We start from the raw sequence: 14,542 nt of genomic DNA on the forward strand, positions 1-14,542 counted from the left end.
CCCAGAACGAACACACACACACACACAAATAAAGAGAAGAGACAATAGAACATCCCACACTCACATAAAAACACACACGCCTAGAAATGCACATTAAAATAATGGTGGCAGATCATTTACTCCCTGTTGAGTTTTAAGGCCATCTAGTAGCAATATTCATTAAATGCCATGTTATATTTTTCCCACATGAGGTCAGCAGAGACACCCAATGCATGACTTTCTAAACGGAATTTAGCATGTACTGCAGTTATTTTGTATTTAAAGAATGTGAAGAATGTGCTTATTGTTAAAATATATTAATTTAGAGGTCAATAAAAAAAAAACATTTTTAAAATTAAAAATAGAATGAAATGATAAAAGCTTATGGACAAATGAAGTGTAGTGAAATGAAGTGAAATTACAATGAAGTGTAATTTTAATGCTTCGGGTCATTTTGACTTGTGAGAGAAGGATGTGCAATTCAGATACAAGGAGAGTATAAAGGTTAAACAAAGTATGAAGTTGATTCAACAATTTGTCAGCTTCACCTTTGTTACTCCAAATATTAATTCTAGGTTTAAGGAACTCCAATATATGTGCAAACAACAGAAGTTTCCTAGTATACCCAACAACATTTTAAAGCAGCCAGGTTACAAATTATTTTGTGTTGAATCAGCTAGTTCACAACTGAATCAGCCACTATTTCACAAGGGGGAAAAAGGAAAATGTTATAAATAAAATCTATGAAATAAAATTAGAAGCTTATAACTGATCTGATGTCAGACCCCAGCCCTCATGTGTCACACACACAAGAGTTACAGATAAAATATCTGAGCAACCCAATTCTGTATTCTGAAGTTTATTTATTTGTATGAAAGATTTTACCAAGACAGACTCTAAATATTCATAGTAACACATTGCAAAACTAATCCGAACCCTATACCCGTACTGAGCTTTGACAGACACAATAGCACAGTACCTTTCTGCAATGCATGTTAGAGCTATTGGGCTCAGCAGGTGGAGAGATCACATGGGCTAGACTTTGTGTTCTGAGATTCAGAGATATTGGCTGAACTGCATCGGGAGAAGGGCAAGATATGAAAAAAACTCAGCTGTGATCTGAGGCAGTAAAAGTGAAACATACGGTTACGAACAACAGCAAAAGTTGATACGACTAATCGGTTCCAGATCCTGCCTACATTACTGATACAGAATAAATATAACGTACAGATAGAGTACAACTTTCTCTGCATGTTAAAATATAGTACAGATACAAATATCTTATGATTTCAGTCTTTCACTCCCACTCTGACAAAGAACAGGGGCTCCTGAATTCCTGTCCAAACTCACTGATCCATTTGTTAGCCACTGAAAAAACAAACAATTTTTACCATTAACATTTCTCTTTCAATCATCAGCTTTTCTTTTCAAATGATTCATGACCAAATTGATTTTCTCCTCAAACACAGGAACTGTTATAAAAAATAAATAAATAAATAAATAAATAAAAAAAGTTCACACAGAGTACGATTGTTTGGTTCAAGAATACCATACAATTAAAAAAAAAAAAAAAAAAAACACACACAACACAATAATACCTTTATTTTACAAAGAACGTTCACAAATAAGACACTAATGGTGATGATACACAGGACAACTTTTTGAGCAATGTTGCTGGGCAATCTTGCCGAGCGAATGTTGCTTGGGCACTTTCCCATTGAGAATGGGCAACAAATTTCTATCTGGATAATTTAGATTGGTCGTGGGCCCTGTGTCTCATCTGGTTGCCCAATCAACATTGCTCAAAAAGTTGCCCTGCGTATCATCACCTTTAGATTAAAATAATTTGTATTTTGATAAAGCTATACAGTAGAATATTGTTTTATGAATATAAAACTAAACTTTTGAGCAGAATGGTTACTGCTCAAATAAACAAAACTAAATATGAAGTGACATTTAGATATTTTAATATACATTGAGGAGGATACACAAAAGTTCCAAAATCATATTTTAGATATATCTACCTAATTTAATTTAAAAACATACCCCATTTGTTACCCATTAACACAGGGCATCCAGCGTGCTCCATATTCCAATTCCTTTCACCATTTCTGTGGAGATTGTACCAAAGCAAGGCTGAACCCTGCAAGATCAGAGAGAGGATGCTGAAATTATTCTTTTATTTGTAATTAGTACTTAGATTTAACTTAGATTATCCTTGTATAAAAACACAGAATTGAGGGTTTACCTTTTTCGGATGCACTGCAACTCCAACTTTAGGGAACACAGTGGCGCCCCCCATCTCCACATCATTCATCTACAGCAACAAAACATTTATTTGGATAGTTACAGGTAATATTAATACCTTTAATAGAAATACGGTTTAATGCCATTGAGGCAAATTGTTTTTCTGACAGCTGCACTTACAACTTACTGTAGTTGACACTGTCAACTTACATAAATTAGGAATGTAGCAATCCTGTCATTCTCCATCTCCTGTGAGGTCAAACATTCTTTAGTTAGTTTGTAATTATTTGACTGATCAACATGTAATCCAGTAAAAAGCCTAGTAGTAGTAGTAGTAGTAGTAGTAGTAGTAGTAGTAGTAGTAGTAGTAGTAGTAGTAGTAGTAGTAGTAGTAGTTACTTTTCAAACTGGACACATGAGGTTTGTGCTGGCATTTTAATTTATTTTCAAAGTAGATAATTAATTCAATTATCACTCGTAAATCCAAAACTGCCAAAGATTCCCGAGGGGACCAATGCCAAATTATGTGTTGTTTACAAAATTGATGTAATGTCTGTACAGTGAACTTACAAATGCATCAAGATGCAGTTCATATCTTCCACCAATGCCATAATTCTGAACCTGGAAAATTATTACATCACTCATGAATCAGTATTGAAATAGAAACAGTCTAATGTTTCACATGGAAAGTGCATGTTTATGTCCACTTAAGAATTCAAGAGTATATGTATGTATATATATATATATATATATATATATATATATATATATATATATATATATATATATATATATATACTGTATATATATATATATATATATATATACATACATATATACACATACATATGTACATACATACATCCATACACACACCCATAACTGTTGTACAAAAGTCTTAGGCACGTTAGTATTTTCACCCCAGAAAATGTTTTTAAACAGTTATTTATATATTTTGCTGTAGTGTGTCAGTAGGAATTTACATTTCCAAACATTAATTTGATACACTGCCGATTTGGCAGGTTTTCCTACTTAAAGCATGTAGAAGTCTGTAATTTTTATCATAGGTACACTTCAACTGTGAGAGACGGAATCTAAAACAAAAATCACATTATATGATTTTTAAATAAATAATTTCCATTTTATTACATGACATAAGTATTTGAACACCTACCAACCAGTAAGAATTCCGGCTCTCACAGACCTGTTAGTTTTTCTTTAAGAAGCCCTCCTGTTCTCCACTCATTACCTGTATTAACTGCACATGTTTGAACTCGTTACCTGTATAAAAGACACCTGTCCACACACTCAATCAAACAAACAGACTCCAACCTCTCCACAATGGCCAAGACCAGAGAGCTGTGTAAGGACATCAGGGATAAAATTGTAGACCTGCACAAGCCTGGGATGGGCTACAGGACAATAGGCGAGCAGCTTGGTGAGAAGGCAACAACTGTTGGCGCAATTATTAGAAAATGGAAGAAGTTCAAGATGACGGTCAATCTCCCTCGGTCTGGGGCACCATGCAATATCTCACCTCGTGGGGCATCAATGATCATGAGGAAGGTGAGGGATCAGCCCAGAACTACACGGCAGGACCTGGTCAATGACCTGAAGAGAGCTGGGACCACAGTCTCAAAGAGAACCATTAGTAACACACTACGCCGTCATGGATTAAAATCCTGCAGCGCACGCCATGTCCCCGTGCTCAAGCCAGCGCATGTCCAGGCCCGTCTGAAGTTTGCCAATGACCATCTGGATGATCCAGATGAGGAATGGGAGAAGGTCATGTGGTCTGATGAGACAAAAATAGAGCTTTTTGGTCTAAACTCCACTTGCCGTGTTTTGAGGAAGAAGGATGAGTACAACCCCAAGAACACCATCCCAACCGTGAAGCATGGAGGTGGAAACATCATTCTTTGGGGATACTTTTTTGCAAAGGGGAAGGACGACTGCACCGTATTGAGGGGAGGATGGATGTGGCCATGTATCGCGAGATCTTGGCCAACAACCTCCTTCCCTCAGTAAGAGCACTGAAGATGGGTCGTGGCTGGGTCTTCCAGCATGACAACGACCCAAAACACACAGCTAGGGCAACTAAGGAGTGGCTCCGTAAGAAGCATCTCAAGGTCCTGGAGTGGCCTAGCCAGTCTCCAGACCTGAACCCAATAGAAAATCTTTGGAGGGAGCTGAAAGTCCGTATTGCCCAGCGACAGCCCCGAAACCTGAAGGATCTGGAGAAGGTCTGTATGGAGGAGTGGGCCAAAATCCCTGCTGCAGTGTGTGCAAACCTGGTCAAGAACTACAGGAAACGTATGATCTCTGTAATTGCAAACAAAAGTTTCTGTACCAAATATTAAGTTCTGCTTTTCTGATGTAAATACTTATGTCATGCAATAAAATGCTAATTAATTACTTAAAAATCATACAATGTGATTTTATGGATTTTTGTTTTAGATTCCGTCACTCACAGTTGAAGAGTACCTATGATAAAAATGACAGACTTCTACATGCTTTGTAAGTGGGAAAACCTGCAAAATCAGCAGTGCATCAAATACTTGTTCTCCCCACTGTATATATGCTTTCAGCCCCCAAAGCTTATAATGTATCCCATTCCTTGGCAAAAGATAATATTAGAAAAATCAAGCAAACCAAATGTACCCTGCAAAGAGGTTTCTTTCTTTGGGTTTAGGGTTTGTTTTCCGAACAGCGTTTAAATTAAGCCAGGAGTAAGCCTTAATCTGCAATAGTTAATCATGGCTTAAAAACAAAATGGCTTTCTGAAACACACCTGGGGCCGTATTCACAAAGAATTTTAAGGCTAAAAGTAGCTCCTAACTGGCGAATTTAGGAGCAACTCCTAAAAATAATGGGCGTGTCTCTCGTAACTTTAGGACTCCTAATTTTTTTGACTAAGAGTAATTCACAAAGCATTTTAGCCCTAAAAGTAGCACCTAAGCCTGGGACAGCTTAAAAGAAGTCGAGAGGACTCCTAACTCACTAAGACCTATTTACAAACCGCTTTTAGTGACATTTCACGTTGCGATGTTTTGAAATGCGTATGCGGCGGCTACAGGAGCTTCCAGTCGCGAGGGAACAATTTTGCATTGTAGCCATAACTAGGGATGCAATAACGCCACCAACAACAACCAAAACTAGGCTACTCATTGCATGTAAACTAATTGTAACGTTTGATTGTGAATCAAATTAAAATGTTCTTCTCTTTGCAAACGTATAGGCAGAGGCATATAGTGACAGATTAATTCAATAATGTTGCAAAGATATTGCATCAATCCATATGTTTCATTAGGCTACTAGGCTATTTGTTTTTCCTTACTCTTTATTCATTTAGGCTATTTATTCAGTTATTCATCATCTTCCGTCCTTCGCACTACTTGTGTAGCGCACGCATTCTCAGACCTGTCACCTGTCAATCATCATCGTAGGGGAGGGGTTTGGAATCATTCCCGCGTTACAATCATCAGCAAATCAAGGTGGTCACTTCAGTCAAGCTCGTGCATGAGTAATGACGTCATCCATAGCAACAAAGACTCACTCTTAGTTTAGGAGTTGTCATTTTTCTTTACTAAGAGTAGGTCTGAAAGGCGTTGTGAATAACTTTTAAGAGAAAACTCCTAGCTAAAATCTTTTAGTGCGATTCAGGAGTACTCCTAGTGGTAAGATAAAATGCTTTGTGAATACGGCCCCTGGACTATGGAGTCCTGAACTAAAATAAACAAGATTCATTTAAAACCAACTGTGCTAATCTGAATTATAAAACGTGTTCCTATAAAACATGGAATGAAGAAAAGCTTATTGTATGGCAGCAGAAAAAAAAAGACTGCAATAAAAAAAAACCTTTACTGAACAAGAGAAACCCAATTTTAAAGCAAATAGCAAAGAAAAAATTAACACATCAGCTGTGGAATCTACGAAGCCCCTAAAGGGACATGGTGAAGGGGGAAAAATGAATGGGAGAATTTTTTTTTTAAATAATCAATTGTCACTGAGGGAACTCAAAGTTTCCTGCTCTACACACTCCAAGCAGGATTTGAAACCAGGGTCTGCCTCTTGAGGCCAGGGAAGTGAAGTTTACATGCACAACTCTTACTAGCTTGCCTCTGTTACATACATACAGTACTGTGCAAAAGTCTTAGGCACGTGAGTATTTTCTCCCCCAAAAAATGGTTTTAAGCCAATTATTTATATATTTTGCTGTAGTGTGTCAGTAGGAAATATCAGTTTACATTTCCAAACAATCATTTTGCCATTAAATTGTAATAATTCAGTGAAATGTTTGTATGCACAAGGAGTCTGACACCAGCCGGTATGATCCACACAGAGATCTGATCCCACCATCACAGAGTCTGTCTGGGATTACATGAAGAAACAGAAAGAACTGAGACAGACTAAATCCAGAAGAACTGTGGCAACGTCTCCTGCTAAACTGTGTGCAAGTGTACCGAGGACAAAAGCAGATTTAAAACGCAAAAGGTAGTCACACCAAATATTGATTTGATTTAGTTAAAGGGGCTATGTGTATTTTTTTCTACTAAAATGAATCCTTTTTTTATTGCCTGTGTGTGAGGGGGTTGTAATCTCACATTAAAATGATCCACTTGGCGGGTTTTGCCATTACCTCTGAAAGCAAGTATTCCAAGAAAACTACATATAGCCCCTTTAATAGAAGTTAACTGATAAATAAAATCTATTTATGACATTATTTTTGAAAGCATCCTCCCTTTACAGCATTTTTACAAAAGTGCCTAAAACTTTTCACAGTACGGTAGCTTTGCAGGATGGTTTCTTCAAGCATCTTGGAGACGTTGCCACAGTTCTTCTGGATTTAGTCGGTCTCAGTTTTTTCCATGTAATCCCAGACAGACTCAATGATGGTGAGATTAGATTTCCGTGTGGAGCACCAGGTGTTTGTCAGATTCCTTGTACATACAAAAAGCTCACTGGATCATTAGAATGTATGGGGAAATTAATGTTTGCAAATGTAAATTCCTACTGACACACTACAGCAAAATATACAAATAACTGGCTTAAAAACATTTTCTAAGACTTTTGTACAACAGTTCTGGGTGTGTGTGGGTGTATATATATATATATATATATATATATATATATGTGATCTTCACTGACATAGTCCAAGTAATCCAACGTTAATCTGAAGTTAAACCTGCCTCCTGGTAAATTTAATTTAAGCCTCAATTAAATCCTGGAGCAGCTTTAGTCTTTCCTCCAGGAAATCATTTTATTAAACTCTGGACTAGGCCAAGTCTAGGACTATTTAAAACCATAACAGAGAAAGCAGATTTGTGTTAATATGGTTTTAAAGGCCATTTTAGTCCAGGACTAGGCTTAATCTCTGTCCGGGAAACCAGCCCTATATTTATTTGCTTGCTTATTTAGTTAAGTAGTGCAAAGTATGTTCATGCTAACTGCAAGGCATAGCTGACAGAAAAGAAAATATAAGATGCCTGTGCATGATCATAAGCCATCTTTCTTACTGTGACGTACAAGCAGTGGTTCAGCTGTTTCCATGGAGAGTCCCGTAACATCACCAATCCTCTGACTGACACCAGCTTCCACAGGGTCAACGCTTAGAAAAACACTGAAAATATATAGTGATGATTATTCTTTGCGTAGTAAGTGTGTGACTAAAACGGTTTAATATTAAGTCAAATACTGACAAACATCATGTAAGACTATGAGAGAATTTAAATTTTGGGGTGAACTACGCCATTATAATGAAGTGATTAATAAACATTAATTAAACCTTTGAGAAACACGTAGTTTTGAGATTCCATAACGATTAACTTCCGATCTAGAAAGCTGTAGGCAACAAACAGGAATGAACGGTCAAGTATATGACTATGTATATGACTATGTCATTTATGTATATGGCTAAAAGTATGTGAACACCCCAACACCACACTTATGTTTGCTTTCTGAGCATTTGGTTTCAAAATCATTGGCTCTGATTTTGGATGATGAGACCTGCATGCCGGCACTTAGAGCTCCAATTTATCTCAAATGTGTTCAGTGGGATTCAAATCTGGGCTTTCTATAGATCAGCCAAGTTCTTCCACACAGACCTCAATGAATCATTTCTATATGGACCTCACATGAAGCACAATTCTCTACAACCAAGGTTTAAATTAGTCAATTTTAAGCTTAACTGTACAAAATTTGACTTTCATTCAAAATTGGTCAGAAATGATAAGATTTGTTGATTTGATTTATTCTATTCAGTTTTAGATTTTTCTCAAGGTTTACACATCAGCTGGGGAGTAAAAAAGTAGATATATTGTCAATAAAAAAAAAATAATACAAAAAAAAAAAACACTTTATAAATGTGTGTAAAGCAAAGAAAATAAATAGCTGGCTCTATAACTTAGGAGAAGGGTCCATGGCAAGGGGTTCATCATATTTTTGAAAATGTTTGAAACCCACCAATCTAGAATGTAATTATGTCATAGCATTAAGACTTGTCTTCACTGGAATTAAGGGGCCAAGCAAACATGTTCATTTGAAATGGATGTCCACATACATTGAATATAATGTGTGGGGATAGGGGGATAGAATATACAGCCTGTGCAGTATATAAAAAATAAAACATCATTGTCTATAGAAAGTCATGGAAGACATGGAAACCCAACATGTGTGTGTGTGTGTGTGTGTGTGTGTTCGATAGTCACTTGAGGTCTGGAGATATTCTTCAGGATCTCCATCTCTCTGTCTGATATAATGTCATGATATCTGATGATGCGAGGCTCGTCCCACTCCACTTCCTCTTTCACTGGTGCGTACATCAGTCTGGGGTTTCCTCCACCTGTGCTGTACCTACAGGACAGCGCCCTCTGTCTCTTGGAGATCTGATTTGATTAAATAATAAACTTCCAATCAACACACAAAGCTTCACAATGACTGTTTGTAATTTCATGTCAAATAATGATTTAAATTTTAGCACTTGCCCTCTCATCAATCTCTCCTCTGCACAGTGCCTCATAGTTACTTGACTCTGTGTTCAGTGGAAATATGTCAGGGTTGCTCTGTAAGTGAAGGAGTCTGTTCAGCTGAACTCTGGCTTCATCATTACTTGGATCTGAGGCAAAGTTGTTTATGACTTGAAACACAACAATTTAGCAAAACTGTCTGCCAAACTCAAATATAAAAATATTAAATTAAATGCAGGACAGCATGGTCTCACCCAGATTTAGAAGCTGCTGGCTGAAGTATATTGCCACAGACAGGCTGCCAAAATGATAGACTGAGTAACTAAGGAAACGCAGCAACTCTTCCTCAGTAGTGGTTGAGTTTTCTGTTAATCTGTCCAGACTGTACAGAAACCAGAGAAAGGCATGCTGGAATTTGTCCTCGTCATAAGCGATCAACCCTACATTAAAAGCCTCATCTGCATTTAGAGATGTTTCTGTGAAATATAAAGCATAAATCAAATCGGAAAAAGTGAAACTCTCTCAGTGAAATTGCATTGGTGCAAAACTGCAGGACAGTTTACCCTTTGTGATGTCTTCTGGGTGGAGTTTGTAGATCTCTTGCAGTCTGATCAGTCCTGAAGCGGCACCATCCAAGTCCTCCAGCTGTGGGATCTCTAGGATCATTGCGTCCAACTCATTCTGATACTCTTCACACGGAGTAAGATTCGGCTGAATGTGTTTTTCAATATAGATCAAATCATTTCTCATTTGTCTGAGGAGTCTGTAAGCTGCCACAGGATCTCTCACAGCTTCCTCTGGGTTCTCAGAGTCGGAGTATAAAAGCAGAAGATTCGGAAGAACACTGGAGAAGACAGGGGTTCATCAAAAGTTGTAATTTTAGAAGATGTATTAACATAATCCTTGATCTAGAATCATATATAATTGTTAAACATCCATTCCAAATTTGAATGTTTTTTTAATCAAAAAAACATTCATCTTGTAGTTTAATGGTATATTGGGAATAATGAAAGGGTTTTCACCTCTTCATTGTCTCTACATTCTCAGCATCAACACACTGACTGAAGAGCTTCAGAAGGTCTTTCGTCTTCCCATACAGTTGTGCAATTTGATCTATAAAACAATCTGCACTTAATTGTCAAAAGGGATTAGATTTATGTATTAATTCATTTTTACATCATTAGAGTTATGATGAAAGAGGTTTATTAGGCAAGAAACCAAAGAGACAGTTAGTGTTTAGTCAATAATGGAATTAAAAAGTGAAAGAGTAACTATAAATGAATGAGTGCAGAGTTGAAAGAGTTGAAAACAACCGTGGTATACTATTGTTCACTTTTGATCAAAAGTCTTACAGCTAAAGACATAAAATCAACTTATGTGTAAAAACAGTTGGAAAAATATGGACAAAATCCTACAACATTAAATTATTACTAATAAAAAACAATATAAAATATAATGAACTGATATTGAACTGAAACAATAACCTGTTGATGAGTAGAATTCATGCCTAGCATCAGCACAGACAATCCAAAAACAACCCATAAACACCGTCAGTTCCTTTACTGCCATTAGCAGACCTTCAATATCTCAGAACTCAACTTATCTGTATCTTTCAGTGAAATTGATCTTAAATACCAAGTTCTGTCTTAAACTCTAGATGGCGCATGCTGATAGGTCCTTAACTTAATTTGGTAGTTATCACATCGTTATCTGATTGGTTGCTGTTGCATTGGCGGCCAATGGGCTGCGGCTCAACATTCAAAAAAATACTGTAGTGTTTTGCTTAGCAGTTTGTAGGCTTCTCATTGCCGCGTGCTTTTTCAGAAAGCATCCGAAATCAACATTTAAGTCAAGATAAGTGAACGCTCTTTTACTCCATGTCTCTGTTCACATTGCGTGGTTTGCATTTAATTCCTAAATGACAAATCAAAAGATTAAACTAAGCGTCATGTTTAACCGTCTTGTGGAGTGATTGGAGCTGCAGTGTTTGCGTAATTTTGTTTATGCAGCATCAAGCAATAATTGCTGTGAAATACGGTGTTTAAGATGAGAAAAAGCTGAAGTGAAATAAACATTGGCATTTTCAACTGGGTTATGTTTAGCTGCATATTTCTGATGCGTTTATTTATTTCCATGGAAATTGTTTTCATTATTCTTAATGTGTGTGGTTGATTTCAACTGCAAGCAGTGTCAGACCAAACCCGTCTTTCTGTCTCGCTCTCAACAGCTTTTTCATTATCAATAAGAGTATAAGGTTCATATCAATGAAAAGCAAAACTTTACATGAGTGAGTGTTACCGGGCTGGTTGCGGCAGGAACAAGGATCTACTCAGGCCAGAATATATATATTTTTTTAAATCAACAAATTAATAACATGTGCACAAAGTCTTAGCAATCTTAAAACAAACCAACATAGCATAGACAAGAACAAACCACTACAACTGAAAACTGAGGGCTATAATACAGGGTGAATAAGGTAGAAAACAAGGAACAGGTGTTGCTAATCAGTTAACAAATGAGCAACTATGGAAACAAACGGGCTGTGTCCGAAATCGCCCCTATACACTTTAATAGGGCACTATTTGAGGGGACAGCCATTTGTAGTGATGTCTGAAGCCATTATGGATGTTATTGAGTGTACTCATTCAATCCCACAATGCACTGCAAGAACGAGTGTACAACCAATAGCCGTTTCTCTATACCAAGTACGCAAAGTTCGGACTTGAGTCCTTGGTAGTTCGGAGTTGACAAGTTCGACTCAGGAGAACGAACTCCCGAGGACGGGAGGACGCAAGTCCGATAATTCTGAAATGGAACAGCAGCGTGCTTGATAGTGTCACTCAGCTCGCTCTGGCTACTCCGGTTATCTCTTTATGTATATCTAGGCTACAAATAAAACAAAATATGTTATAAACCACCACTTTGCCTCTTTTCATTTTCATTAAACAAAATCTTTAACATAATGGCCACACAAATGTGGTTCAGGCAACGCAATTGATCTTCACTGCATATTTATAACAACACGAAATATAAAGCACAACCCTGACTCTTTTTGTTTTCATTTTAAAATATGATGAATAAAAAACATTATAATTGATCATTAAAACTAACATTTAGCAAAAAGAGACAGGGTTGTGTCATTTAATTTTATTATATATGTACATACAGTGAAGAGAATGTAGGCAACATGTAGGCTATAATAAAATATTTTATGTTTTAAATTTATAAAATGAAATGACATAACCTTTTTTGTTAAATGTCAGTTTTAATGATCAATAATAGCCATTCTAAAAGTATAAGTAGCCTAAAAGGTATAAGAAGCTGTACAATAATAAAGCCAACGATTCAGTCAAACATAAGTCAGCTCTCTAGGCTACAACGTTAAAGTTAAATAGACTAACGTTAAATAAAGCTGAAACTTCACTTTGCCCTCAGCTAAAATGTTTTGCCAGGGAACAAATTATAGATTATTGAAACAAATAAAATAAATAAATCGCCCGTTAGATATACTACACAAGACGAATGTTAAACCACTAGACTAGAGACATCCGAGCCAGCGGCAAGTCAGCAGCAGTAGCCGAGGAAAGGCTGTTCTCGGCGGGGTACGAGCGCCGAGCGTCCGATCGCCTGGTTCTCACAACTCCGAAAACGTCAGATCAAATTTTCAAATAGGCGCTATCTTTATAAATAAACCAAAGATTTGAGCTTTAAACAACTACATTCTCGCCTGAAATACTCTTAAAACTACATTTCGTGACACAATTACAGCAGTATTTTTAAATTACGTGGGGTTTCTCCTCCGCTATTGAGGCTTGCTGGTTGGTGTGAGATGCATTCTGGGATACCTGGCTGTCTCAAGTCCACACAAGTCACCTCTCGATGCATCCTCGGTAAAAGGGGCGGATCAAGAACACATCCGGGGATTTGAACTGGACTTGGCTAGATGTGAACTTTGAATTGGAACAGTACTAGGGCAGCAACTGATGACGTTTCACAAGTCCACAAGAACACAAGTACAGACAAGAACGCATATTGAGAAACGGCTAATGTACGCACAACAGCTAAATACCCATAATGCACTCAGTGAGAGTTGCATGCTGAATGAATTCTCGCGTCTCACCAGGAGATGGCGTCAGCAGCTGAATCATTCATCCATTCATTTTCCAAGCTGGTCCAGAGAAACATCATACAGGTATACATATTTAATTGATTATTAAATTGTTTAATTAAGGTTTATACATGCTAGTTTCCATGCCAGAAACAAAGTGGCAGGCCTTCTGGCACACTCTGTGCCCGAATTCACTCACTCGTTTTCATTCACTCCTTCAAGTGGACTATATTAGTGGAGTAATGTAGGGAATAATATTCTTGAATGAGGGTATAAAAGGCAATTTCAAACACTGCAAGGGGCACATTTAGGGTTGCAATGGACCCGGTTTAACTTACCAACGGTTCAGTTTTTATCACGGTTTTGAGGGGTTTCTGTATGGTTCAGTAGGTGGTATGTTCAGGGAAAAAGGTCTAGTCAAATAAAAATAAAGACTATAAGAACAAATAATGAAACTAGAGTCAACAACACCAATAAATACAACAGAGCAAAGATAATAAAATAAACAGTGCTTTTCAGGCTATTTTGGTATCTAACAGTAGTTTTCGGGTACAGAAATTGAATAAAGTAATCAAATGTAAAATAACATTGCATATAATCTTCACTGAATTAAATAAATATGAATCATTATTAACGTTATAAAAGCTATTCAGAGCAGTGATTGATTTCCTTGTTTTTGTTGTTTGATTAACAGTATACACAAAGACAGCAGGAATATTAAGGCTTCTGTCACTTTAAGACATAATGCATGATCTAGTGCACTGATACTGTACACATGTGTTGTCTTTCTGGACTGTTTACATTTACTTAATACATAACCTACTATGTTTGCTAGGATACTTGCCAAGATTGGCATGTTGACATCATTTTTGTGAATTTGTCCGTTCAAGACAATATTTGTGCGCTGCCTTAGACGCGGCTTTCCATGTGCGTGCTTCAGATGAATCTTTTCAGAGCGTGTACGCAAGTTTGTGTTCGTGTGCGTTGTTTGACAAATCTTTTTTTAAGTGTTTTGTTGCATAGCGGAAAATGTAATTTTTTTATTTTTTTTTAAATACAATATATTTACCTTTCTCTGCCTTTCCCTCTACAGCCCTTCTATCTACAGGGGTAAAAGTGTCACTGCTGACTTTTGAAACAATCAAATATTGCTTATTTGAGATGTCACTAATTTAAGCAAATAGCAATGCAAATTTGATTCTGTTTTTAACAGTGACTTTTTTTCTCTGTGTGCATGTTTGTT

At 36.9% G+C, this 14,542-nt stretch overlaps 1 protein-coding gene across 4 annotated transcripts; it reads right to left on the minus strand.

Annotated features, from left to right (window-relative positions):
* Nucleotides 1-824: 824 nt before the first annotated feature.
* On the minus strand, nucleotides 825-10,796 carry LOC311292132 (prolyl 4-hydroxylase subunit alpha-1-like). Of its 4 annotated transcripts, none has more exons than XM_084411662.1 (13): nucleotides 10,676-10,796; nucleotides 10,214-10,304; nucleotides 9,755-10,035; nucleotides 9,446-9,667; nucleotides 9,210-9,340; nucleotides 8,934-9,110; nucleotides 8,012-8,067; nucleotides 7,753-7,846; nucleotides 2,797-2,847; nucleotides 2,437-2,475; nucleotides 2,228-2,296; nucleotides 2,026-2,122; nucleotides 825-1,347 (listed from the first exon to the last, which is right to left on the minus strand). In XM_084411662.1, exons 1-13 carry the CDS (start codon nucleotides 10,758-10,760, stop codon nucleotides 1,277-1,279), a joined length of 1,464 nt encoding a protein of 487 aa, XP_084267788.1. In that variant the 5' UTR covers nucleotides 10,761-10,796; the 3' UTR covers nucleotides 825-1,276. The 4 variants fall into 4 exon arrangements, with proteins under 4 accessions (XP_084267788.1, XP_084267787.1, XP_084267790.1 ...); XM_084411661.1 differs by having other exon boundaries at nucleotides 10,214-10,316; XM_084411664.1 differs by lacking the exon at nucleotides 2,797-2,847.
* Nucleotides 10,797-14,542: the final 3,746 nt, after the last annotated feature.

Source organism: Rutilus rutilus (assembly GCF_951802725.1).
Source record: "Rutilus rutilus genome assembly, chromosome: 6".
NCBI lineage: Eukaryota > Metazoa > Chordata > Actinopteri > Cypriniformes > Leuciscidae > Rutilus > Rutilus rutilus.

Coding starts and splice junctions, on each gene's coding strand:
- LOC311292132 (XM_084411661.1), bottom strand. CDS start 10,760: ATGGCAGTAAAGGAACTGACGGTGTTTATGGGTTGTTTTTGGATTGTC. Junction 9,668..9,754: donor CCCAGAAGACATCACAAAGG/GTAAACTGTCCT, acceptor TATATTTCACAG/AAACATCTCTAAATGCAGAT. Junction 8,068..8,933: donor AGAATATCTCCAGACCTCAA/GTGACTATCGAA, acceptor TGTTGCCTACAG/CTTTCTAGATCGGAAGTTAA.